Source organism: Crocuta crocuta, unplaced genomic scaffold, assembly GCF_008692635.1.
Source record: "Crocuta crocuta isolate KB4526 unplaced genomic scaffold, BGI_CrCroc_1.0 scaffold258, whole genome shotgun sequence".
Taxonomy (NCBI): Eukaryota; Metazoa; Chordata; class Mammalia; order Carnivora; family Hyaenidae; genus Crocuta; species Crocuta crocuta.
The window spans coordinates 8,046,884-8,073,099 of NW_027532842.1; the positions used below are offsets into that span (position 1 = coordinate 8,046,884).

General features: G+C 42.2%; 2 protein-coding genes across 2 annotated transcripts; one reads left to right on the forward strand and one right to left on the reverse strand.

Annotated features, from left to right (window-relative positions):
* Positions 1-6,302: 6,302 nt before the first annotated feature.
* On the reverse strand, positions 6,303-7,901 carry MRPL57 (mitochondrial ribosomal protein L57). Its single transcript, XM_077745350.1, has one exon. The coding sequence runs from the start codon at positions 7,899-7,901 to the stop codon at positions 7,593-7,595; it is 309 nt and encodes a 102-aa protein (XP_077601476.1). The 3' UTR covers positions 6,303-7,592.
* SKA3 (spindle and kinetochore associated complex subunit 3) lies at positions 7,867-23,712 on the forward strand. Its single transcript, XM_077745349.1, has 9 exons — positions 7,867-8,458; positions 11,526-11,587; positions 11,716-11,881; positions 14,776-15,187; positions 17,607-17,692; positions 19,406-19,491; positions 21,262-21,465; positions 23,141-23,271; positions 23,574-23,712. The coding sequence occupies exons 1-8, from the start codon at positions 7,867-7,869 to the stop codon at positions 23,267-23,269; spliced, it is 1,737 nt and encodes a 578-aa protein (XP_077601475.1). The 3' UTR covers positions 23,270-23,271; positions 23,574-23,712.
* Positions 23,713-26,216: the final 2,504 nt, after the last annotated feature.

Here is a 26,216-nt window from a genome sequence, read left to right on the forward strand (position 1 = left end):
CTCCCCAATTTATGCATGCACTCTCTCTCTCAAAATACATAAACTTAAAAAAAAAAAGAATTAGAGTCAACTAATACAATCAAACATATTACCTGACTAATGGAGAAAAACCAAATGATTGTCTCAGTGGATGCAGGAAAGCATTTTACAAAATTCTGTGTTATTAATGGTACAGACGCTCGGGAAGCCATGACTACAAGGGAACAAGGCAAGTGCCCACTCCCACCCCTTCTAGTCACTGCAATACTGGAGGCTCCTATGTCCTTCTGGAGGCCCTGTGCCACTTGGTAAGGCAAGAAGAAAAATGAAAAACATAAAGAAGAGAAAATAAGTAAAACTCTCCCTATTTGTGGATGACAAGTCCTTAGAATATTCCAAGGAGTCAGTAACAATGGAAAAAAAATTGCTTTCATAGGATGAGCAAGGGCTCAGGATACAAGGTCAATATAAAAAATCAACTGTGTTCCTATACACTAGTATCAAAGGCATAATAGAGCGGTAATAAAGGAAATGAAGGTTTTCTACACTGAAAACTGCTGTGAAAGGATTAAATACATGGAGAGAGAACACACCGGTGGAATGGAAGAGTCAATGTTTTCAAGCTGTCACTTCTTTCAGATGTACTTATGGATTCAATACAATGCCACTTGTGACCACAGCAGGCTTTTTTGCTTTTTAAGAAACTGAATAGCTGATTCTAAAATGAATACGGAGGGGCGCCTGGGTGGCTTAGTCGGTTGGGCGTCCAACTTTCACTTAGGTCATAATCTCGCGGTTCGTGGGTTCGAGCCCCGCGTCGGGCTCTGTGCTGACTGCCAGCTCGGAGCCTAGAGACTGTTTCAGAGTCTGTGACTCCCTCTCTCTCTGACGCTCCTCTGCTCACGCTGTCTCTCTCTCTCCTGGAAATAAATAAAACATTTAAAAAATTTTTTTAAAAAATAAATAAAATGAATATGGAAACACAAAGGACCTAGAGGAACCAAAACAACTTTGAAAACGACCAAAGCTGCAGAGGTTTTACTTCAAAATTTGCCCTGAAGCAAAAATAATTGAGACATTGTGACACAGGGACAGCCGCAAAACAAACGGATGGAACAGAACAGAGTCCAGAAATACACCTACACTCATATAGTCAATTTATGACGAGGGGCGGGGAGAGTATTTTTGAACAAACAATACTGAACCAACAGAGTGAACAAAACAAAAGTGAACTTTGACTCCTATCTGATACCACATACAAAGGAATAGGAGAGATAGAGCATTAAGTTAAATATTCAAGGTAAAACTAAAGCATTTAGAGGAAAAAATACAAGAAAATCTTCATTATTTGGGCACAAGTAAAGATTTCTTAGAGTACAAGAGGTGCCTGGCTGGCTCAGTCGGTAGAACATTTGATTCTTGATCTCGGGATCATGAGTTCAAGCCCCACATTGGGTGTAGAGCTTACTGAAAGAAAGAAGGAAAGAAGGAAAGAAGGGAAGGAAGGAAGGAAGGAAGGAAGGAAGGAAGGAAGGAAGGAAGGAAGGAAGACGCAAAGCAATAAGCAAAAAAAAAATTGATAAATTAGAGTTTGTCAAAATTGACAAATTATAACCACATTGGCTGTAGAGCTTACTAAGAAAAGAAAGAAAGAAAGAAAGAAAGAAAGAAAGAAAGAAAGAAAGAAAGAAAGAAAGAAAGAAAGAAAGAAAGGACACAAAGCAATAAGCAAAAAAAAATTTTTGATAAATTAGACTTTGTCAAAATTGAAAAATTCTAACCAAAACTCTTAAGAAAATGAATTTAGACAAGGCTCGGACCATGAAGAAGTAGTCACAAAACATTTTTGACAAAGGACTTGTATCCAGACACAGCTACAACTCATTAATAAAAATGTTGGGGCACCTGGGTGGCTGAGTCGGTTAGGCAGCCGACTTCAGCTCAGGTCATGACCTCATGGTTCATAAGTTCAAGCCCCGCGTCGGGTTCTGTGCTGACCACTTGGAGCCTGGAACCTGCTTCGGATTCTGTGTGTGGTCTCTCTCTCTCTCTGCTTCTTCCCTGCTCACCCTCTGTCTCTCTCAAAAATAAGTAAATGTTAAAAATATCTTAAAAAATAAAAATAAAAAATAAAAATGTAAACATAGCAAAAGAATAGGTATTTCAGAAAAGAAGCTACATAGATAGCCAAGATGTATGTTAAAATACGCTGAACATTATTAGTCATCAGAGAAGTACAAATTAAAAACACTCTCATACATGGCTCGTAGGAATGTAAACTGCTTTTAAACCACTTTGGGAAATATTTGACCATTTTTAAAAACAACTTTGTGAAGGAATAATTAACGTAGAATAAAATGTGCATTTTGATAAGACTTTACACACATACAGCCATGAAATCATCAACACAATCAAAATAATAAAACCATCCATCACCCCAAAAGTTCCTTATGCCAGTCAGCACCCCCTTCCTCCTGCCCCTCCCTGCCTACACATCTCTAAACCCAGGCAACTGCTGATCATCATTCTGGCCTGACTTGCATTTGCTAGAATTTCATATAAATGGAATGTACTTTATGGGGTCATCTGTCTTTCCTCCCTCAGCATGATTATTTTGAGATTCACTCAAATCTGATTCTGTGTTTATCAGATCATTCATTTGTGTGCATTTGTACAAGGATACACAACAAATGTTTTTATCCGTTCACTGGATGAAAGTAATTGACTTGTTTCTAGTTTTTTGTTAAAACAAGAGTTGATACAGGTCTTTCTCTGGATACATGCTTTCATTAGTCTTAAGTGCTCAGTAGTAGAGTGGCTGAGTCATGCGACTATTGTATGTTTAACTTTTAAAGGAATTTCCAGACTGTTTCCAAAGTGGCTGCATCATTTTACATTCTTTTCAGTATATAAGTGTTCTAGGTGCTCCGTCCCCTTGATGACCCTGGTATTGTCAGTGTTTTACACTTTATACATTCTAATGGATACGCAGTGGTGTCTCATGGTGGTTTTAATTTGCATTTCCCTAATGACTAATAATACTGAGCATTTACTCATGTGGGTTTTTTTTTTTTTTTGCGATCCATTTATTATCTTTGATGAAGCATTTGTCCAAATATTTTGTCCATTCAAAAAACTTATTGGGGCGCCTGGGTGGCTTAGTCGGTTCAGCGTCCGACTTTCGCTTAGGTCATGATCTCACGGTTTGTGGGTTCGAGCCCCGCGTCGGGCTTTGTGCTGACTGCCAGCTCAGAGCCTGGAGCCTATTTCAGAGTCTGTGTCTCCCTCTCTCTCTGACCCTCCCCTGCTCATGCTGTCTCTCTCTCTCTCTCTCCTAGAAATAAATAAAAATATTTTTTAAAAAAACTTATTTTCCTGTTACTGAATTTTAAGAATGATATACACATTCTGGATATGAGTCCTTTATCTCCTTTATCAGGTATTTTTCTTCCAGACTTTGGCTTTTCTTTTCATTCTCTTACTAGACTGTCTTTCAAAGAACAGAATTTCTTAATTTTGATGAATTCTAATTTATCAGATTGGGGTTTTATAAAGCATGATCTTCATACACTTTTAAGAAATCTTTGCCTAACCCAAGGTCACAAAGAGTGTCCCCTTATGTTTTCTATGCGAAGTTTTAGACAAGTTTCATAGGTTTTATATTTAGTCAATGATCCATTTTGAAGTAATTTTTGTATACTGCATTAGACACAGACTGAGGGTCATCTTTTACATATGAATACTCATTAGGAAAGATTATCCTTTCTTCATTGCATTTCCTGTATCTGTTAAAAATAAACTATATACGTATGTTTATGGACTTTCCATGTTATTTATCTATTTGTCTATCTTTATGTCAATACCACACTCTCTTAATTACTGAAGCTTTACATTAAGTCTTGAAATCAGGTAGTAATAAGTCCTCCAACTTTATTTCAAAATTGTTTTTGCTATTCTAGGTCCTTTGAAACTATAGATTAGCTTTGGTAAAATTGGCATAGTTACCTTATTGACTCTTCTGATTAATGTGCATAGAATCTCTCTCCATTTCTTTAGAATGTCTTTTATTTTCCTCAAACACTTTACAGTTTTCACTGTACTGGTATTGTACAATTTTTTCAGACTTTTTCTAATTATTTCATTTTTTTTTTTTAAAAAAGTTTATTTTTGAGAGAGAAAAGAGAAAGCAGTGGAAGGGCAGAGAGAGGGAGACACAGCATCCAAAGCAGGTTCCAGGCTCTGAGCTGTCAGCACAGAGCCCGAAGCAGGGCTCAAACTCACAAACTGCGAGATCATGACCTGAGCCGAAGTCGGATGCTTAACCGACTGAGCCACCCAGGCGCCCCAAAATTAAAATTTTTTTTAAATTACCCTAATTAAATTAGAAATACCCTCCACAAAGGGATCCAATGCAGAAAATTAGGAGTAATACAAATGTTCACAAACTTCTGTTAATGGTCTTAACCGCTTTCCACCTCCGCCATCCAAATTCAGTGCTTAGCTGGATTATTTTAATAGCTACCAGGTCTATTCCTAGTCATGGCTTCCATTAACTCATTCTCCACAATGCTCTCCATTATTTAACTAAAGATTTTTGATGGCTCCCCATTACCTACAGGATAAAAGCCAAACTTCTTAAAAGTGCCAGACAGGAACTTCCGTGTTTTGGTCCTGCTTACACGTTGCCTCATTGTCTCTCACTTCTCTTCCCCACTCGCAAGTACCCTACACTGCAAGTACTGGCCACTGCATGAATAATCATTAGACTATTACTTCTGCCTTTAACCCCTGCCACGAACTTGGCAGGCAAATTAAGAATCTGTTCGAAGATCATCTCAAGTTTTCCCTGACTATTCAGACAAGGTTGATAAATGGCCCTTTCACCTGGACTCTTACTACACCTTAATCCACCAAGTCCATCATGCGCCGTATGATTTATGCTGTGCATTTTATCCACTGAGACAGGTTCATGACCGATAGCACCAGGATGAGTCATGGTAAACTTCCAATAAATATTTGCAAGGTGAACAACTGGATGAACCGGACCCTAGGGGCTGCATTACAGATATAATCCGGTGACTGTTCAGAACGCACCAGTTTGCACAGACTTTATTACACTTGTATCACTATCAGCTGGGTGGCAATGAGCTTTGTTAAAAGAGTAACTCTATAATGTTTATGGTGTTAACAGTTGTAGAGTTTCAAGGAAAAAAAAATCAAACATTGCTTTGGTCAAGAAGGGATTAAAGCAAAGCTATAATCTTGTATTTACAGCAGCTAGCGTACTATATTAAAATGAATATGATCTTTAGATAAACCTAGTCCTGAATTCTACTTTTACCGTTTGTTAGCTTTGTGAAATATGAGAATGTCACTGCCATTTCTGAGCTTTAGTTTCTAACCTGTATAGTGGGGATAACTATTTCACAAGATTGTTTTAAAACTTAAATGATCTAGGGGCGCCTGGGTGGTTCAGTCGGTTAAGCGTCCAACTTTGGCTCAGGTCATGATCTCACAGTTCACGGTTTCGAGCCCCGCGTCAGGCTCTGTGCTGACAGCTCAGAGCCTGGAGCCTGCTTCCGATTCTGTGTCTCCCTCTCTCTCTGACCCTCCCCTACTCATGCTGCCTCTCTCTCTCAGAAATAAATAAAAAACATTTAAAAAAAAACCTTAAATGACCTAACTATACATAAAAATCTCTCTTCTCATGAACTGCTTTCTATTTCTTCAGACCCAAGATTCTAGCATCTCCTTCCTTCTCTGAGATTCAAGTTATCCATTCCTTTTTCAAACTCCAAAGTCAAAGTTTCTGAATTACAGAGATCGAAGCAATGGTTTGTTGTTGTTGTTACTGTTTTTGTTTGTTTGTTTAAGAATGTCTGCGAGAGGGAGAGGGGCAGAGAGAGAAAATTCCAGGCAGGCTGTGTGCTGTCAGCACAAAGCCTGATGTGGGGGTCAATCTCAGGAACCACGAGATCATGACCTGAGCTGAAATCAAGAGTCAGACGCTTAACCACCAGGCGTAATGTTTAGTTATGGTTTTAAGGTCCCCTAAGCCCCCTTTATTCATCTTTCTCAACAACATCAGCCGCCACCATTTCCGGATATGAAATGGTCAGAGATACCAAATTGCTCATATGAACCAGAGACATTTTTGTGAGCTATAAAAAGCATTAAGTATTTATACATCATCAAAAAATATGTACCAAAAACAGAGTTCAGTCTGGCTAAACATTGAACTGTCAGGTGGCAGATATTTTTCAGATGCAATGAATAAAAAAAAACAAAGAAAAAAACTCTGCACTGCAGCCTACACATCCCAATGGAAGATATTTAAATGTGAACCATTTATCATTTATTAATGAAGAAAACATTCAACATTGGCAAATGAGATTTGCATTCTCATACACTGGTCTTGCTGTTTGACAATCTTTCTGGAAGCCACTGGCAATGTGCATTATAGCCTTTAAATGTTGGTTTTTAACTCAAGATTTTATTTATCCATACAGATTCAATACATGTTCAAAAAGTACATACATACAAAAAGACTACCAGAAAAATATATATAAAAGATGGTTATTTCATCTCTGGTTAATGGGACTGAATTCTTTTTCTTCTGTTTTGAAAATGCTGTCAACTATAAACATAGCAGTTAAGATTTCTAGATTATACAGAAATTAAATCCAAGTCACACTCATTACGGGAATGGATTCTGGACGAGTTTCTTAAATGTTTTCTCACATGTAAAATACATAAGGTATACAAGAGTCAAGCCCTTTGTATTACAGGATTCCTAGATTTGGTAATACACGGAAAGGATTTATACAGTACACTACAGTGCTATATACTGAAAAAGGGAATCTGAAAAAACAAACATCTTCTACTGGTGGCCTGTACAGTATGTCAATTATATCCCAGAAATAGGTTGTTAAAATACAGCTTCACGTAGCCTTTCTGATGAATACTTTTATCTAAATGTCTACTTTTAGGGGCGCCTGAGTGGCTCAGTCGGTTAAGTGACCAACTTCGGCTCAGGTCACCATCTTGCAGTTCGTGGGTTCAAGCCCACGTGCTGACAGCTCCGAGCCTGGAGCCTGTGTCTCCCTGTCGCTCTGCCCCTCCCCCGCTCTTGCTCTGTCGCTCAAAAATAAACATCAAAAAAACCCCCTTAAATGTCTACTTTTAGCAGCATCCAAGAAGAAAATGCTATTTTCAATTGAAAAAGCTTTTTTCATTTATGTTTAGAGATGATTCTTTCCACAGAAGGTAAGCAAAGCAATTTGCATTTTATAAGGTATCTCCTACTGAGGCACAGATTCCAAACCATAGTTTGTAGGGGTTTTTTTTGAAGCTTCCATCCAAAATACGTTTTATTTCCTCTGTGACCCCGGAAATCTCCTGTATTGCCTATCGGGATTAAAAAAAAAAAAAGGAAACAATACGGCAGGGATCAGACTCGGAAGAAGTAAAGAAGGCGGAGCCCCAGGGACTACATGCACACCACCAGGTTCCTGTTTGCTGTTAAGAATCTGATCCGAAGGTTAGCTTTCCACTTCCGGTACGGAGTCACGGCGGCGGCGGCAGCCCTGCGACCTGTCCAACCGAAAGGCGGGTCAGGACCACTTCTTGGTGACATTGAGATGCTCGAGCTGGTCTCCCACGAATCTGTGGGGGGGGGCCTTGGACATGCCGGCCGCCTTGATGGCCTCGAAGGCCGCCGCCCGGCGCGCCGCCGCGTGGCCGAACTCCTGCTCGGCGGTGAGGTAGGGCCTGCTCAGCCAGTAGTGGTTCTCCGCCTCTATCTCCAGGCGACGGACCAGGTTCTGCTTCGCATGGAAGGACACGGAGCGCGGCCGCCGGTGCTTCCCCATCCACTGCCTGCCAGGAATGCGGTTGCGGCGGAGGAGGGCGGTCAGGAACATGGTCGCTGCTGAGACACGGCGCAAGTCGCACCACGAACCGACTACGCGCTCGGCCGCAGGGAAGGGCAGCGCGCGCGCGACTCCGGCCCGCCTGCCGCTCAGCCACCCCCGGGAGCGCACGCCGTGCCCCCCAAAGAAGCAGGGAGCCCAACCACGCTCCGGACGGAAGGAAAGGGACTCCCAGAGCCACGAAACACGGCCACGACTCACCGGCCGCGTCGCTCAGACGACCCCCGTCCTCCCAGCACGCCTGCGGACACGACCCCGGAAGCGCGTCCGCCTCCCGGAACCTCCTTACCCCTTCGCGCGAGACTTCAGCTCTCGCGAGAGAGGGCTCGCGCGACCCCGCGGAGCCAGGGGCACTTCCGGCGCGAAGAGATTCAAACTAGTGGCGGGCTCTGCGCGAGCGGTGCGGTCGTCCTGCGGTCGGCGTCCGGCCGAGCAGTCCTCCTCCATGGAGCTGATCCGAAGCTTCTGCGCGAAGCTGCGGTCTCTGGCCGTCAGCCTGGACAGCGAGACGGCCCGGCTGCAGCGGGCGCTGGACGGAGAGGAGAGCGGTGAGTGAGGCCGGCGGGCGTCGGCGGGCGTCGCGGACCCGCGTCAGAAGGGCCTGGACCAGCAGGAACGCACACGCCCGCAGAAAGTGTGTCACCTCCTCTGCGTGGTGAGGGGTGCCTCGAAGGAGATACGGAATGGGGGCGGTACACCTGTGAAAATGCTCGACGTTTGTCGTTAACAGAGCCCCGAGGGGCTGCAAGTGTCACCTTTTTATTTACTCTTCTGCCCCCGCGAGTACGTTGCGTGGCTGTGTTCAGGTCTGTGCACAACCACACCGGCCCTCCGCAAGTACTGAAGTAGCCTGTTGCTGTGTTGCGAAGAGAAACAGGATAGAGTAAACATGTACGTTAAGTTGACAGATTGAGCTCATAACACACTAATTTATACATGATATACTTCAAGTCGCATATCATGGATATTATTAAAAATACAGTGTAATTTAAAAAAACGCAGTTTTTTAGAAGGCTTCTTTGCTTGTAAAGTGACTTTGCCTCACCCGAATGGTCCATAGTTGCAGTAAATGCCTGTATTTCCCCCCAGCAAATCGTATTGCCAACACACACACTGGTACTCGATGCTTTTTATTTATTTATTTTTTAACTAATCTTGACAGCCATCGCAGGGCTGGAACTCACGACCTGGGGACCAAGAGTCTCATGATCTTGTGACAGAGCCAGCCAGGCACCCCTCAACACTGCTTTAAAAAAAAAAAAGTTAATAGAGCAGAATTCTTCACCACTAACCTTTGTATTAGACATTTTTAAAAAATTGTTGCAAGAGTAGCTCAGGTTTTGAGATTATTTTATAAATGTCGTAAGTGTAATTTGCCTTAAAATACTGTGCTCTGCAGACACAGACTCCTTTTACGTTTGTTATATTATGAATAGTGTTCCAGCCACTTAAAAATGTGTATTCTTTTGACTATGAAACCAGTATATGTACATGACAAAAAATATGAGATACAGAAAAGTAGAAAGAGGAAAATAAATATTTCCTGTAACTCAGCCATCCAAAGACACCACTATTAATATTATATTATTTTTTGTTTTCTCTTTCTTTTTCCTTTCTTTTTTCTTTTGTTTTTTTAAACATAAGCTCTACACCTAGTGTAGGGCTTGATCTCATGACCCCGAGATCAGGAGTTGCATGCTCTACAGACTGAGCCAGCCAGGTGCCCCTTTGGGTTCTTGATAACTGAATTGCTTTCCACAACGCTTGTGCTAATTTACCTTCTTACCGGCATATTAGCTGTGTACACAAATTTTGCACTTTCTTCTGGTTTTATAAGAAAAAGTTGGGATAATTTTTCTATTTGTGGCCAATATGTATTACAGAAAATATGAATTTGGGGCGCCTGGCTGGCTCAGTTAAGCATCCAACTTTGGTTCAGGTCATGATCTTGGGGTTCATGGGTTGGAGCCCCACATCAGACTCCGTGCTGACAGCTCAGAGCCTGGAGCTGCTTCAGAGTCTGTGTCTCCCTCTCTCTCTGTCCCTCCCCGGCTCGCACTGTTTCTCTCAAAAATTAATAAAAACTTTTTTTTTTAATTTTAAAAAATAGATGGAATTGTGATAGAGAAAATGATCACCAAAAATTTCAGCTTTTATGGTCACAGTGATGAATCACTAAACTGATTGACTTTTTAAACTTCTTTATTGAGGTGTAATTCACATAATATAAAATTCAGCATTTAAAGGACACGATCCAGTGGTTCTTGGTGGATTCACAGAGTTGTGCAGCCATTGCAGTAAGTTTAGATTTTCATCACCCTCAACCGAGACCCCCGTGACTGGTAACGTCCACTCCCCGTCACCCCATCCCACCTGCCCCACTAGCCCTCGGCAACCGCTGCTCTACTTTCTGCCTGTATGTATTTGCATGTTCTGGGTATTTCATATAAAAGGCATCCTACGAAAGTAGGCTTTTGTGACGGACTTATTTCAGCATGATGTTGCAAGTTCATCCATGTTGTAGCATGTATCAGTAATTCATTCCATTATTTTGCTGAATAATATTCCATTGTATGGCCATCCCACATTGTGTTTATTCATCAGTTGATGAACATTTGGGTTGTTTCCACTTTTTAGATATTGTGAATATATGCAAACATTTCCGGTGAACTTTATGTTTTCAGTTCTCTTTGGTATACAGTTAGAATTGCTGGGTCATATGGTAAACCTACGTTTAACTTTTTGAAGAGCTGCCAAATCGTTTTCTAAAGTGGGTACACCATTGTACATTTCTACCAGCAATGCAGTTTCTCCACATCCTCGTATTTATTATGATCTGTCTTTCGAATACAGCCATTCTAGTAGGTACGAGGTATCACTGCATGTTGACTTGCATTTCCCAAATAAAAATTGGGGTAAGCTCTAACAGGTGAAAGGAGACCTTCAAAGGAGGCAGGTCTTAGAAAGAAAAACATAATTCTTTAAAAAACTGCTTTTATGTGATGTGTATTACATACATTGCAACTGACTGGTAAGAGAGGGAACAGTACAGTGGGTGAAGGGTGTCTTTTCAATAAGTGGTGCCTGGTCAGTTGAACACTCATGGAAAATAAGAATGGATATTGATCCTTACCTCTTGCCATATGAAAAAAATCCATTTCAGGAGGATTGTAGCTCTAAATGCAAAAGGCAGAACAATTTCTTTCTTTTAGAAGAAAGCATAAGTACTGTCATTGCCAAAGATTTTAAAAATAGGAACCAAAAAGTGCTCATTATAAAAAAAATTGCTAGATAGGATTACATTTCCTCCTTCTCCCCTTCCTCCCTCCCTTCTTTCCTTCTTGATCTGAGTGCTAATTATGTAGGCATGTTCACTTTGAAATTTATCAAGCTGTATACTTCTGATTTTTGTACTTTTTTGTATGTTATAATTTAATTTTAAAAGCCTTAATACTTTTCTTTGTAATTGACAAGAAACAAATTATAAATAAATATCCACAAGGGTTTTTAAATTCTAAGAAACAATACTAAATTATATTTTTTATTCTTTTTCCTCCTTTTCCTAATTGCACTTCTTCCTTATTGTATTTTTTCCTTTCTCTACTCATACTGAAGACTTTGAAGACTATCCAGCGAGAATTTTATATGACCTTCATTCCGAAGTCCAGACTCTAAAGGTATTAGTCCTATAATATAAATTATCATCTTTGTGTGGTAATTTTTAAATAAATAGATTTAGTCTTTTAGTCTTAAGGCTAAGTCTTTTGATAAAAAAATTATAATGTACTTTTTTTCCTCATAAAAGGATGATGTCATTCTTCTTCTTGATAAAGCAAGTTTGGAAAGTCAAGAAAGCATTGGTTTTGTAAAAGCAACAAAAGTACTAATGAAGAAAAATTCAATGGATATCATGAAAATAACAGAGTTTTTCCAGAAGTATGGATATAATCCACGTGACAAGAAAAATGCAGGTGTGAATGATTGGCATTTTATGGCATTTGTCTAAGTATTAAAGAAGGAAGGCAGCGTGATTAAGTACAGTTACTCTGGGCTTGGTCATGGTGTCTGATCCTGGATCTGCCGTTACGTGACTGTTTTATGTGATCATTTATTCAGCAAACGCTGCTGGATGCAGTGCTGATTGGTGGTGCCAATGGAAGACAGACCTTCCTCTCCTGCACAAAGTGCTATATGAAAGGCAGGACAGATCTACATGATTTTAGGACAGTTGGTTTCTAGTCAGCTCTGCCAAAGGTAGCTGCGAGACTGATCTTAAGGCATGCTATTTCAGTTTTCTTGTTCTCAGTTTTTTCTTCTGTAGAAGGAGAAATTGGGGGCAACATAAACTGATAAAGTCCTTTTTTTTAAGTTGTACAGTTCTAACAAAGGGTAGGATTGCATGGTGTTTTAGAATTTAGAGCCAAACAATCTGAATGCAAATCTGTAATTCTGCCATTTACTAACTGTATTATCTTTGACCAGTTACTTAACCTTGTACCTCAGTATCTCATCTGTAAAGTGGAGATGTTGACTAGTATCTACCTTTGAGGTTGTAGAAGGATTGAATGAGATAAAAGTTGTTTAGAATAGTGCCTGGCATGTTAATCACATGGTGTTAACTATCGTTATGCCCATACCCGTGAGTGACTAATTTCAATATACTTCAGTGTCTTTGTTTCTGTTATGAGAATGATCTTTGTACATAAATAAACCATTAGTTAAATTCAAAAAACATATATTGAGGATATGGGTGGAGGGTATTATCTGCATGGTACAGTGGAAAGAATTCAGTTGACTTTAGCGTGAACAGCTATGGACTCAAATGTAGGCTCCACCAGCTACTATGGGTGTGTGACCTTGGATCATTTCTCTGAATTGCTTTATTCTCCCTTGCAAAATGGGGATGATAGTAACTCCCTATGACACAGTGAAACAGCGATGATTTTATTAATCTTCTCAGTGACAGCCTTGTGATAAATACAAGAATAAGTTTTTGGTAGCCCTTATAACATGTCTCAGAATTAACAGAAAGCACAATGCTGAGACAGAACTCTGAATCAGCAGCTCTTCCAAGGGCCAAAAGCCATGAAACCAGAGTCTGTAACCTTTTTTTTTTTTTTTTTTTNCCGTGCTTAACACGTCCTGGTTTATCATGCATGCAAAACCTGTACTCTATCCTAGTTCGTGTCCTGTTGCTAGTCAAAACAAACAAAATACTACCTTCAAAGAAAAATTGTTCACCTTTTCATTCCTCCAATCTGTTGGATCTCTTAGCTGGCCGACTAAATGTACAGCCTAAATTAATCCCTTCCTATTCCTTTGTACCCAAAAGATTCTGATAAGGATCTATACCAATGTCTGATGGACCCCATTTTAACTATAGACCTTCCTTTAAAGATGAAGAGAAACAAAAAAGATCATTATCAGACCCAACAAAGATACATTCCAATTCATAACAAGAAAAGTACAAATACTTTCTTCTTAAAAAGAATACAATGGACAGGATATTTTAGAGAAATTTTTTCCCATTTCCATCAATAAGTACAGTTGTTACAATTCATATTTCCAATTTAGCAACCCATGATATCTATTCAAGGTTGTCTGAAACACATCTCTGTATTAACTCCCTCCATTCTTATTCTTAAACAGATGGCAGTGTTTGGAATCAAAGGATGTGAGGTCAGGTTTTGGCTCTTTACATTTTATCAGCTGAGTGTTCTCCAAACTGGTGTTTATGTATAAAAATGAAAAAATATTCAAAGAGATTTTGTGCTTGAAATAGTTCATATGAAAACTGAGTGAAACATTCAAATGCCTGTCCCATGGAGGATTCTAAACACATTTTCATTTCTTTTCCTTCATCTCACCCTCTCCATGTTTTCTTGCTTTCTGTTACCCTCATTACTGGTTCTTTTTTCTTTTCCACTTCATGCTACACACTTCACAGTTGCCCTCCGTTTCCTTCATACCCATCTTGCTATCTCACTGAAGCCCTGTCATTCGTTAAGTTAATCTCTGCCCAGATCCCGGCCAGATCCACGTATCTTCTTTCTGGTTGTCCTCTTTGACTTTCTGTTGTCTCTCACACTAAAAGCTAGTGTTTTCCCTTCTCCAGTTCCTTGGCATCATGGGTGCTATCCTGGACCTTTTAAGTGCAACTTGGGTCCCACACCAAATTCCTTAACCATTGACGGATGCAGGAAATGGCAAAGGATTGTGGGAAAAAGCATAGTTGTTAGTAAATTATTGATTTTGAAATGTACAGTGTGGTGATTAACCGTATGGGGTCTGGAGCCAGATGTAACCTATCCAAGGTTGAGAAGCTACATGTCTTTCTAATGCTCTCCTTTTATTTTCCTCAACCAGGCTTTTGATACAGGTGTTCCAGACTGAGGATAAAAATTTATCTTGACGGACAATCTTTCCTTCTTAACTTAGGCATCTGTACATGAAAAATCTAAACTAATGTTATACTTTGTGTTAAATCTAGATCATAGTTAATTACACACTGTAATTAATGTCATAAAATGATAAAGTAGTTCCAAAGTTTATTTAAAAAGATTGGTAGATCACATTAACTGGGGAAGTAAGGATATTGGACTTTTATTTGCATTGATTTGTCATCTTTTAGCACTTTAGTTTACTTTCCTTCTTTAATGTGTCATCAAAATGGGGTATGGGTAGATAAGAGGTACAGAACTTTCCTAAAGTGACAATTGAAAAAAACTTTAGAGACTAAGAAGGGAATCAGGACTTTTGCTCATTTGGGGGACATTTCAAATGGAGCTGTTTTATGTGGCTTTAGTATGTGGGATTTTGTGGTTTGATGTTTGACCAGAACATGACCTCCTTGGTTTCCTCACAGTGGATGAACAAGAAATCACGGACTCTGAATCAGAGTACACGAAGCATGAAAATTTTCAAATGCCTGATGTGAAGGACGGTCTGTCCGATCCTGCTATTCCGAGCACTTCTAGTTCTGAGAAGTCTCCACGGAGTCCCCAACTTTCAGATTTTGGACTTGAGCGGTACATGATATCCCAGCTTCCACCAAACCCTCCACAGGCAGTAAACAACTATGAGGAAGAGCCCCAAGCCCTAAGTCCATCTGCCAAGCAGCCCCTGGTTAAAGTACTAAAAACTCCAAAATGTGCACTAAAGATGGATGATTTTGAGTGTGTAACTCCTAAATTAGAACACTTTGGTATCTCAGACTATACCGCATGTTTAAATGAAGATTACACGATGGGACTTAAAAACATGAAGGAGAATAAAAGGTAAGCCGCCTTTAAAACAATGTTTATTTATTTATTTTGAGAGAGAGAGAGAGCAGGAGTGGAGGAAGGGCAGATAGAGCAGGTAAGGGTGAACCCCAAACAAGCTCCACATTGCCAGCACAGAGCCCACTGCGGGGCTTGAACTCTTTAACTGTGAGATCATGACCTGAGCCAAAGTCAATAGTCAGACGCTCAACCGACTGAACCCCCAGGTGCCCCGAAAATAATCAGCTTTAAAAAGAATTGTCATTATCAGGGGTCTACAGACTACTGCCACAGGCCACTGCCAGCCTGCTCCCCATTTTTTGGTAAATAAAGTTTTATTGGAGCTTTTATTGGATTTAAAAAGTTCCTTTTTGGGGATACCGAGGTGGCTCAGTTGGTTAAGTGTACAACTCTTGATCTCAGCCCGGGGCTTGATCTCAGCCTTGTGAGTTCAGGCGCCTGCGAAGGCTCCACGCTGGGCTTGACACTGGACATGAAACCTACTTTAGAAAGTTCTTTTTCTAAAACATCTAAGACAGAAAACACTGAAGTTAGTTTATGAGATTGACACACCCTTGATAACATTGACAGAGCATGCAAAAGAAAACTACTGCCAACCCGCTTATAAATATGGATGTAAAATCCCAATTAAAATACTCAAAAATTGAATTTGCAGAATATTACTAGTGGATAACTTACAAGTTAAGCTTATCCCAGGAATGCAAAGAGAGTTTAATACTTGAAAACTCAAAACGTACATTATTTTAATGATTTAATTAAGAAAAAAAAGGATAATCTTAAGAGATGCCAATAAGGAATTGGATAAAATTTTTTAAAGTTTATTTTGAGAGGGAGAGAGAAAGCGCATGCAAGTGGGGGAAGGGCAAAGAGAGAAGGAGAGAGAATCCCAAGCAGGCCCTGTGCTGTCAGCCCAGAACCTGACGTGAGGCTCAGTCTCGTGAATTGTGAGATCATGAGCCCAAATCAAGAGTCAGATGCTTAACTGACTGGGCCACCTAGGCGCCCTAAGAATTTGGTAAAATTTGATACTCATTCCTTTAAAATGCTTGGTCAAACCCCAAATAGAGTACTTCATTAACATGATAAATTACAGATCTCCAACTTAATAGTGAAGCTATCTGTCACCATTATTTAACATCATTCTTGATACTTTCGCCAATAGCAAGTACTTCTAGGCCATGTTTTGTACATGGACAACCCAAGAAAGTCACATCTCAAACTTCAAGAAAGAGGCTGATAGAAGATATGTTTTATATTGTGGTAAGGTGACCATTTAAAATCATGTTTTCCTGTATTTTATTAATAACTAGTTCCTAAACAGAGTAGGAAAAAATTCATTCAGACTTGCATCAAAAATGTGAAAGACTGATGTCAGTCATGGTGTAAAAAGATCTACGTGATAAAAACCATAAAATATTTCTGGGTTAAGTAAGGAAAAATTGGGGAATATAATGTTTTAACTTCATCCTAATAGACTGTTGTTAAGATGCTTAATCACGACAAATTAATTTATAGATGTCATGCATTTACAACAAAGCCTCAGTAGGATTTTTTAAAGGTAAATGATAAAATGACTCTAAAATTTATTTGGAAGAATGAAAAGTAAAAGTAGCCAAAAAAGGGGTGCCTGGCTGGTTCAGTCAGAAGAGCGTGCAACTCTTGATCTTGAGGTCATGAGTTTGGGCCCTATGTTGGGTGTAAAGATTACTTAAAAACATAAAATCTCAAATAAAAGTAGTCGCTAAAATAGTAATAAAAATAATAGTAATGAGGGAATTCGACCTACTAATGGTAAAATATCTAAAGCTACAGTAAGTAAAACTGTCACAGAAAAGACTTGTAACTGGAACAGAATACCCCAGAAACTGATTCCAATTTACATAACTTATAGAAGAAGATGTTTTGGAGGTAAAAATCACTCAGTGAATTATGCCAGCACAACTGGTTAGTTGAACCATCTTGTAGTATTTGATGATACTTCTCTTTATATTTTCAGACATCTGAGTAAATGGCTACAATACCCTGAGTGAGATCACAGGGTCTTTTTTAGTCCAAAACAATGACAGGTTCTTAATTTATATCTGTAAACTGGCTGCAAAATTCCACTGTATGGTTTTGAAACCATGAGCTGTGTAGCCCCTGTATTTGAACAAATGAGTTAAACTTACGGCGTTCCTGTAAGTCAGGGTTTCTTAACCTGCTTCTCAGTCAAGGCTTTTGTCAGTACAAAATGGTTCACGACCTTTTTTGAGCCACGTGTGTGCGTTAATAAAAAAGTTCAGTGGTACGTGTGTTACGCAGAATAGGACTGGACGTTTGTCTGGACTTGACGGTATATGGTAAGACTGCATTTTCCCCCCAGAGGTTCAGTGTTAACTTTTTTACCTTATAATTTCCCTATGAATCATACCAGGGAGAGGGCCGTAGAATCAGAACCAGTGACCGGTGAGAATTTCTTTGCTACTCCTGGCCTCGTAATCCAGAAGTTGAAAAAAACTGGTGAGTATAAGAACTACATTACTTCTCGTCTATCCTCTTTCTGGATTATCTTGGTACAAAAATGGTTGCATCGGGGCGCCTGGGTGGCTCAGTCGGTTAAGCATCCAACTTTGGCTCAGGTTATGATCTCACGGTTCGTGGGTTCGAGCCCCGCGTCGGGCTCTGTGCTGACAGCTAGCTCAGAGCCTGGAGCCTGTTTCAGTCTGTGACTCCCTCTCTCTCTGACCCTCCCCTGCTCACGCTGTCTCTCTCTCTCAGAAATAAATAAAAACATAAAAAAAAAAAAAAGGTTTCATCAGCTTAGACATAGTCCTTCTGCATCTTTTTTTTTTCTTTAATATTTTTATTTGTTTCCAGGAGAGACAGAGAGAGAGACAGCGTGAGCAGGGGAGGGTCAGAGAGAGAGGGAGTCACAGACTGAAACAGGCTCCAGGCTCTGAGCTGGCAGTCAGCACAGAGCCCGACGCGGGGCTCGAACCCACGAACCGTGAGATCATGACCCAAGCGAAAGTCGGACGCTTAACCGACTAAGCCACCCAGGCGCCCCAATTACTTCTGTATCTTGTCAGTTCATAACATTGAATCATGTAAAGTACCGTCCCATTGGGTGCAGCGTGATTCCATCCTAGAGAAAGATACAATTTCCTGGTATGCTTTCCATAGCTTTACTGATTATAGTCAGTATTCATCTGGGGCGCCTGGGTGGCTCAGTCAGGTAAGCATCTGACTTCAGCTCAGGTCATGATCTCGCAGTCAGTGAGTTCAAGCCCTGCATCGGGCTCTGTGCTGACAGCTCAGAGCCTGGAGCCTGCTTTGGATTCTGTTTCCCTCTCTCTGCCCCTCCCCTGCTCATGCTTGCTCACTCGCTCGCTTGCTCTCTCTCTCTCTCTCTCAAAAAAAAAAAAAGTATTAAAAATATATATTTGTCAGCTTGTTTGTTTTTAACATTTTAACTTAGAACATAAATGTATATTCATTCAGCCAACTTCTGATGCAGAATCAATAGTACCTTTTTTAAAAAAAGTTTCAGCCTGTTGATTAGATTCTTATTTTCTTACATAAACTATACTCAGAATACAGTAGCTACCATTTCAAATTGTTTTCCCATATTCTGGAAAATGCTTAATTGCCACCCAAGGGTGGCTGTTCTGATTCCCACCAGCAGTGTTTATGATCCTATTTCTCCATCTTTCCCAGCACGTGATTTTTAGACTTAATAAAATTTTGCTAGCCTGATCATTTTAAGATTGCTTTCGCCATACTCTGGGTTAGAGTTACATGTCTGTAAACACATGGGTCTGCTTCTGCGATCTCTTTCTTGTTCTGATAGTTACAGCTTCAGAGTAAATCCTAATGTCTTAGAAGGTAGGTGGCCTCCTGGTCCTCTTCCGTCCCCCTTTTCTTCTTTAGAAATTTGATTTTCTTCATAAAGTTCATACAGATTTTGTCTCTCAAAAATAAACATTAAAAAAATAATTTTGTTTATTTTTGAGAGAGTATGAGCAGGGGAGGGGCAGAGAGAGAGGGAGACAGAATCTGAATCAGGCTCCAGGCTCCGAGCTGTCAGCACAGAGCCCGATGCGGGGCTCGAACCCATGGGCCAGGAGATCATGACCTGAGCTAAAGTCTGCCACCCACCTGCCTGAGCCATCCAGTTGCCCCTCAACTTTATTTTCCAATGTATAATTTCATGCCATTGTTTGTGTCTTTTAGGTGGCTACTGTACAGATTCCCCCTTGGCGCCCACATTCTGCACTCCTGGTTTGAAAATTCCTTCTACAAAGAATAGTACAGCTTTGGTGCGTTTCCACAACCTTGAAAGCTCCAGTCTTTTTCCTGATGACTCATATACACTATTATTTCTAGACTTCGTCTGTTTTAAAAACTTTGTTGTATGTCAACTGTACTTCAATTTAAAAACAAAACCACTTAGACTACTGCAGCCTTTACGAGTATATTTACAAACTTCTGGAGGGGAATTTAAGGGAATTTGGCAGCATATAGCAAAAGCTTTAAAGTTTTTTCATACCCTTTAACCATGTCTCAGAATTCACTCTAAGGTACATTGGCACAAAGAATTATAACAAGGTTACAGAGGAAGGAGCAGCATTATTTATAAGAGCAAAGCATGGGGAAAACCTAAATGTCAAGTGGTCGCATAGAAGGAAAATACACTAAGGTGTGTATAGTTTTCTGTAACTAGCACATGTTTTTTTTTTTTAATATTCATTTATTTATTTTGACACAGAAAGTAGCGAAGGGCCAGGGGGAGAGAGAATCCAAAGCAGGCTCCGCGCTGTCAGTGCAGAGCCTGATGTGGGACTCAAACTCACGAACCATGAGATCATGACCTGAGCCGAAACAAAGGTCAGATGCTGAACTGAGCCCCCCAGGCGCCCCTAGCATATGTTTTAAAGCACAGATAACATAAAAAGAACATTTTTTTTTTTTTTTTAATTTTTAATGTTTTATTTATTTCTAGGAGAGAGAGACAGCGTGAGCAGGGGAGGGTCAGAGAGAGAGGGAGTCACAGACTGAAGCAGGCTCCAGGCTCTGAGCTGGCAGTCAGCACAGAGCCCGACGCGGGGCTCAAACCCACGAACCGCGAGATCATGACCTAAGCGAAAGTCGGACGCTTAACCGACTAAGCCACCCAGGCGCCCCGAACATTTTGAAGAATGACATGCATGCACATGTATACATGTGCACACACACACACAATATACTTTGTTTCAAAGAAAAAGAATAAAAGAATGGATAGAAACACACCAAAGTGTGATTACATCCAGGTGACAAATTTATGGGTGACTTCTGCTTTTTCCAAATACTTCTCAATGAACAAATTAATGGAATCATGCCTCATCCCATTTTTGAGGTTGCTGTGGGCATGTACAACCACCAGCACGGCAGACCGGGGGGCAATCCCTAAGATGTGGCTAGTGCATCTGAGGACCTAAGTTTTACTTTTAAAAATGTGATGAATTTAAAACTAAATCCAAATAGACCCGTGCGGCTTGTTACCACTGTCTTAGCCATGTAGATAGACTGACAAAATACTAGTATCAGTTGAAGGATCTATCGGGTTATCTCCTAGTACTTGCCACTTAAAATGGATCCACTCCTGTGTTCCCTGTGCTTGTGGAAGGCCCTCTACTGATGTGACTCTGTTAACTCTGGCCCTGGAGAGAGGAGGCGATTTACTGGATTGGTCAGGTTGGCATGAATCACATGCTAAGTTCTCCTCACACGGGCTGTGCCTGCCTACAGAGCGAGGGCGTGTGGTAACCCTTTCCTCACCCGTGGTGTTACTCTTACCTGGGCCAGCTTCGTGTTCCCTGAAACTGGGTGGGTGAGTCCGTCTAAAGCTGTCTCAGACCCGGTTCGTTCTCATGTTAAACCGAAGATGGGATTTTGTGCTCCATGTGCCATTTCTGTGTTTCCTCCATTTTCTTTGTGATCGGTCGAGGAAGAGCAGGTCACTTTTGTGCAACCCAACTAAAACTGACTAGTGATTTTTATTTACTGTGTTTTATGCCATCATGATTTCATGATTTATTTTCGTTCAATAGGAATCCACAAATTACCCATTATCAGAAACAAACAGTTCATCAAATGATTTGGAAATGAAAGACTGTACATCGTTAGTTTTAAATTCAGAGAAGTGTTGTGAGAGTTTTGCGGATCCCTCTTCTCCCGTAATTTCTTCTTACGAGAATCTGCTGAGAACACCTACCCCTCCAGAAGTCACCACCATTCCAGAGGATATTCTCCAGGTTAGTTTTCCAGGCTATTTCTTTTTCTGATACATTCCTTTCAAAATCAGATGTTTACATTAAAGACCTGAAACTATATAAAAACGGCCTTATTTCTCATCGGGCTAACGTGCTAGATTGTGTCCTGAGAAAATCTAAACTCTGGGCTCTTAGTCCCTCCTGAGAGCACCGGGTAGGCTGTTCTGGCTGAGCATGAACTCACCATTTCATCATACTTTTATTTCCTCGTGGCACATTTTCTCTTTGCGTGCTACTTCTTGTTCTGAAATTTATTCTTATAGTATTTGCTAATAATTGTTCACCTGCAATTTCTATGTTGACTGTTTCCACTGGAGGTGTGGCTGGCAAAACCGGAAATGCCGTTTATGTCACAGTTCTCCAGGGAAGGGTATCACGAATAACTTCTATCACTGTTTCTTGAACCTGAGGCATCTTGGACTTCAGTTTAAGAAAAGTTGACTTAAATGTTAGAATATCTAATTTTTTTTTTAAATGGTTATGTATTTATAAGGGTGGGGGCGGAGGAGAATTTCAAGCAGGCTCCACACTGTCCGTGCAGAGCTCGACTCAGGGCTCAGTCCCACGAACTGTGAGATCGTGACCTGAGCCGAACTCAAGAGTCGGATGCTTAACCGACAGAGCCCCCAGGCACTCCAAGAATGTCTGATTGTTTAGTACGTCACCTACCTCTAGTCTCCTACTGATCTGTAAGGACCGCCGGCTCGACTCTGCCACCGCCAGTCATCCCCACCGTAACAGAAGTTAGAGTGGCAGCTATCGCTTAGGCAGTTGGAATTGTGCAGAACCATTCTCGCAAGCTCCTTAGCCGTGACTTTCTGGAATAATAACTAAACACCAGGAGAGCGGACTCGTCCTGGGATATCAAGAAAGTATTTGTTGCCCTTTGTTCTCGGTCTTTTCTGTTTTCCTGGACATTAGACACTTGAGCGAGCATGTTGTCTTTATGGGAATTATCTCGAGTTTCTACTTTGCTGGGGTTAGTCCTTCTCTTTTTATTTTTACGTGAAAGGGGGGGTAGCCTTTTATTTAATGTATCACCTCTTTAGATATGAAAACAAATCATAGCTGATATTTCAGACTCCCCTTTTTATAGTCTTCCGTAGCTGATCATCTTTCTTTTGAGCATGTATTTTGTCCTTTCCTATATTTATTTTCCCTGACAATGTTGTAAAGGCTTCATTTGCTCTTGGGGATATGTTAGTGCTTATTTTACTTCCATTAATCTTAGAGTACATTTTAGAAGGCTTCAGAAGTCAAGCCTCCACATTAAGGTTCAGTTTCTAACCGTCCTTTCTTTGCTGTTGAATGTCTGTGCTGCTGAAAAAAGTACTGTTTCAAATAACCCATAGCTTTACATTTTTGGCTTTTTTTTTAAAGATTTTTGTTTGGTAAGTTTATTTTTGAGAGAGAGACAGAGAGTAAGTGGGGAAGGGGCAAAGACGGAGAGAGAATCCCTAGCAGTGTCTGCACTTTCAGCGCAGAGCTTGCTTGATGTGGGGGGCTCGAACTCACAAACTGTGAGATCATGAGAGTCAGATGCTTAACTGACTGAGCCTAGCTCCTCTTCTTGGCTCTTCTTGAGTATTTTATAACACCTTCCAAGTCTGTTGTGTAGTTCATATGACTTGATAAAAAGAAATTTGTTTCGTTTCAGATTTTATCAAAATACAACTCGAACCTCGCTACACCAGTGGCGGTGAAGGCCGTGCCGCGCAGCAAAGGGCTCCCCCCCCAACACGGAGGACCGAGCATCCGAAGCTTTGGCAACAAAGAAAACTGGTGAAGGTACGGCGCCCTTGCCAAGAAAGCACCCGTGTTACTGGAGGAAGACATTTAAAAATGAGCGTTCAGAACACGGTAAAAACGTTGTAGTTGACACTTGCCAGCTTAGGTTAACAGCCTGTCTCTCTCCTGATGCCGAGCTTGTCCCTGGAATTCCGGTTCCCACGCTGGCAGGCTGGAGGACGCCCCTGGGGACCTGCGTTACACGGTTTTCTAAGTGTCAAAATAGGAGTCATCATGTCCTGTGGTCGATGTCTATTATTATACTTAATGGATCTTTTTTTTAACTTTGTATCTTTTTGCAGAAAGTTTTGCAAGTATGGACACTGACCAGAAGGCGCTGGAGGCAGAGCTGGACTGACTGATCACATCGGCCTGCCTCCTCCCCTTGTAAACACCAGCCGTATTAAAGAGGAACATGGACACTGGTCTGCTTTTTGTTGAGATCTGACTTCGTTTACCTTGGTCTTCCTCACTCATTCCGTTTTTAAAGATCATCACGCCTGCACTGGCTTCACGGTGACCCTGCCTGACCCAGCCAGCTGGAGGTGTGATACCAGGAAGCAGGTCAATAATCCGGTTCTTAAATGGTCACTGTTTGTCCTTCAGACAAGGCCGTCCTGATCCGCGGCGAGGTGGCCGTGCCGTCGGCTAGAGCGGCCCCTCCTGGGCTCTGGCTCTGTCCTTGCCCGGCCTCGTCTCTCAGGACGGTCCCAGAGCCCCCCACACCTGTCAGCAGCGCGGAGACTGGTTTACAGGTGACCTCATTTAGGAAGAGGGAGGGGTCTGCAGGCCCGGGCGACTATACTGCAGGCGGCCTCGGGCCTCGGGAGGACGGACCCCCGGAACCAGGGCCCACCCGTCAGGACGCGTGCTTTTCGTTTCTACGCACAGCTTTGTACACGTCAGTTTCATCCTCCTGAATCCACTCCCCCCACCACATGGCTGCTGACCTTTCCGCATTCCCGCTCTCCAGCTTGGCCACCCAGCCACCCCCGAGCCTCTATCCGGAAGGTTTTGAGGACTCTTCCTGGGCCAGGTGCCCTTCTGTGGACTGTCACCTGTGACCCCAGGAGGTGGGAGACCCTTGTCTCTGGAGCTTCAGGCCACCCTGTCCAAGCCCAGGATCCTTTCTATGTAAGCGGGAAGTAGTTCTAAGTTCATGCAAGTATTGGCGAACTCCAGATTACAACCAAAGGGAAGAGAAGGGCCTGGCCTACTGTGGACACCGGTTAAAAATTTGAGAAGAAACAGGTGGCAAGTATCGTGACAAGGTGCTTCCGGTTCCCAAGCCTGGCCTTCAGAGGCGGAGGTCTGGGAAATCTGAGGCAGTAAAGATCACCCTTTCATGATTGTGCCTTGGAAGCCCAATGTGAAGGCCCGTCTCGTTGTGCTCTTTTCATTCTGTTAGAAAATCATCCCCAAAACAATACTTCTTCTTTGTTCTAGGAATCACATTATGCGGTTATAATGTAATTTTTGTTAAATGTAGAGTAACATAAATAATTTTCAAGAGTTTTAGTCTTACTTTTCAAAGAGAAGCTCTGCCTGATGTTATCTGTGACCGTCTCACATGCTGTCAGCCTCCTATGGGCGGTTTTCTAGAACTTCATGCACAGGGATCCACAGAGCAGGGGAGGTGGCCTCAGGAGAGAGGAGTGGATTCAAAGCACACTCAGGGCTGAACCCTGGAGTTCTCCTGGCTCTGGGAGACGGGAAGAGGCAGGGCAGTCCGGCAAAGGTTGAGAAGAGGCCAGTGAAGGCAGAAAATATTTCACAGAGAGAGTGATCGATTCTGTCGATATGGCTGAGAATCTAAGTGAAAGGAAGACAGGAGTGACCACTGGGCTTGGCAAAACTAAGGTTACTGACAGAACTAGTTGTTTTTTAAAATGTTTATTTTTGAGAGAGACAGAGCATGAGTGGGGGAGGGCCAGAGAGGGAGACACAGAATCCAAAGCAGGTTTCAGGCTCCCAGCTAGCGCAGAGCCTGACACGGGGCTCGAACCCATGAACCGTGCGATCATGACCTGAGCCAAAGTTGGACGTTTCACTGACTCAGCCACCCAGATATCCCTGACAGCACTAATGCTGATGGAGACCTAGGGGCAGAAGTTTGCGGTGGACTGAAGAGAAGGCGGCGGGGCGGGGGAGGGGCGGGGAGNTTCCGGTTGCCTGTTTTTGTCGTGGCCCCTCAGATTCCATTTGGCCAAAGCCTCTCTCCCTGACCCTCGTGTTTCTCCTGTGGTCCTAGGTTCTGTCACTCAGAACTACGGTGCTTCCTGCTTATCAAGCTTCCAGTGTTAGCATCTTGCAAGCCTCTTGCCTCATTTAAAGCCCTCCAGCGGCTCCCTACGCTTCCGGAAGGAGATCCCAGGCCTTTAACGCGGCCTGGACGGCCCTGTATAACCTGACCTTCGGGAACTCCTCCCTCTTCTCTCGCCCCCGTGCTCCCGCCGCACAGGCCAACTTCCCTTCTCTTCCCTTCCTGCCGCGGGGCCTCGCACACACTGCCGTCCATACGGCCCTCCCATCTGAGACGCCTGTGTTAGTCTGGCCCCCGCTGCGGCCTCAATGAGGCGACATTGCGATCCCCGGCCACACCAGTCGGCGATGGGCTTATGACCCAAGTCAAGTCCGTGACGGCCAACTCTAGGTCTCTGGGGAACTGCGGGTAAACAACACGCCGGACTCCTTGCTGTGCAGAGATGCACACCCGGCGCTGCCGGCCGCCATCTTCTCGCCACGACGGGACCGGAGCCCCAGCTGGAGGCCGTGTGGGTTGGGGCAGGACAACTGGGCCCAGTCACCCGGCTGGGCCTGCAGCCAGCTAGCTGGGGCCTGGGGCTGTTCAGTGAAATGCGCCACCAGCTCCCCTGCCACGCCAGCTGGAGCTGCCTCGTTTCAGAGGAGTTTTGGGTGACGCTCCTCGGGTCTCAGGGTGAACG

What these genes read in the sequence shown, in the direction of transcription:
- SKA3 (XM_077745349.1), top strand. Translation starts at nt 7,867, where the DNA reads ATGCGGTTGCGGCGGAGGAGGGCGGTCAGGAACATGGTCGCTGCTGAG. An exon ending in GCTGGACGGAGAGGAGAGCG is followed by an intron (nt 8,459 to 11,525) that starts GTGAGTGAGGCC and finishes CTCATACTGAAG; the next exon opens with ACTTTGAAGACTATCCAGCG. An exon ending in CCAGAAGTTGAAAAAAACTG is followed by an intron (nt 17,693 to 19,405) that starts GTGAGTATAAGA and finishes TGTGTCTTTTAG; the next exon opens with GTGGCTACTGTACAGATTCC.
- MRPL57 (XM_077745350.1), bottom strand. Translation starts at nt 7,901, where the DNA reads ATGTTCCTGACCGCCCTCCTCCGCCGCAACCGCATTCCTGGCAGGCAG.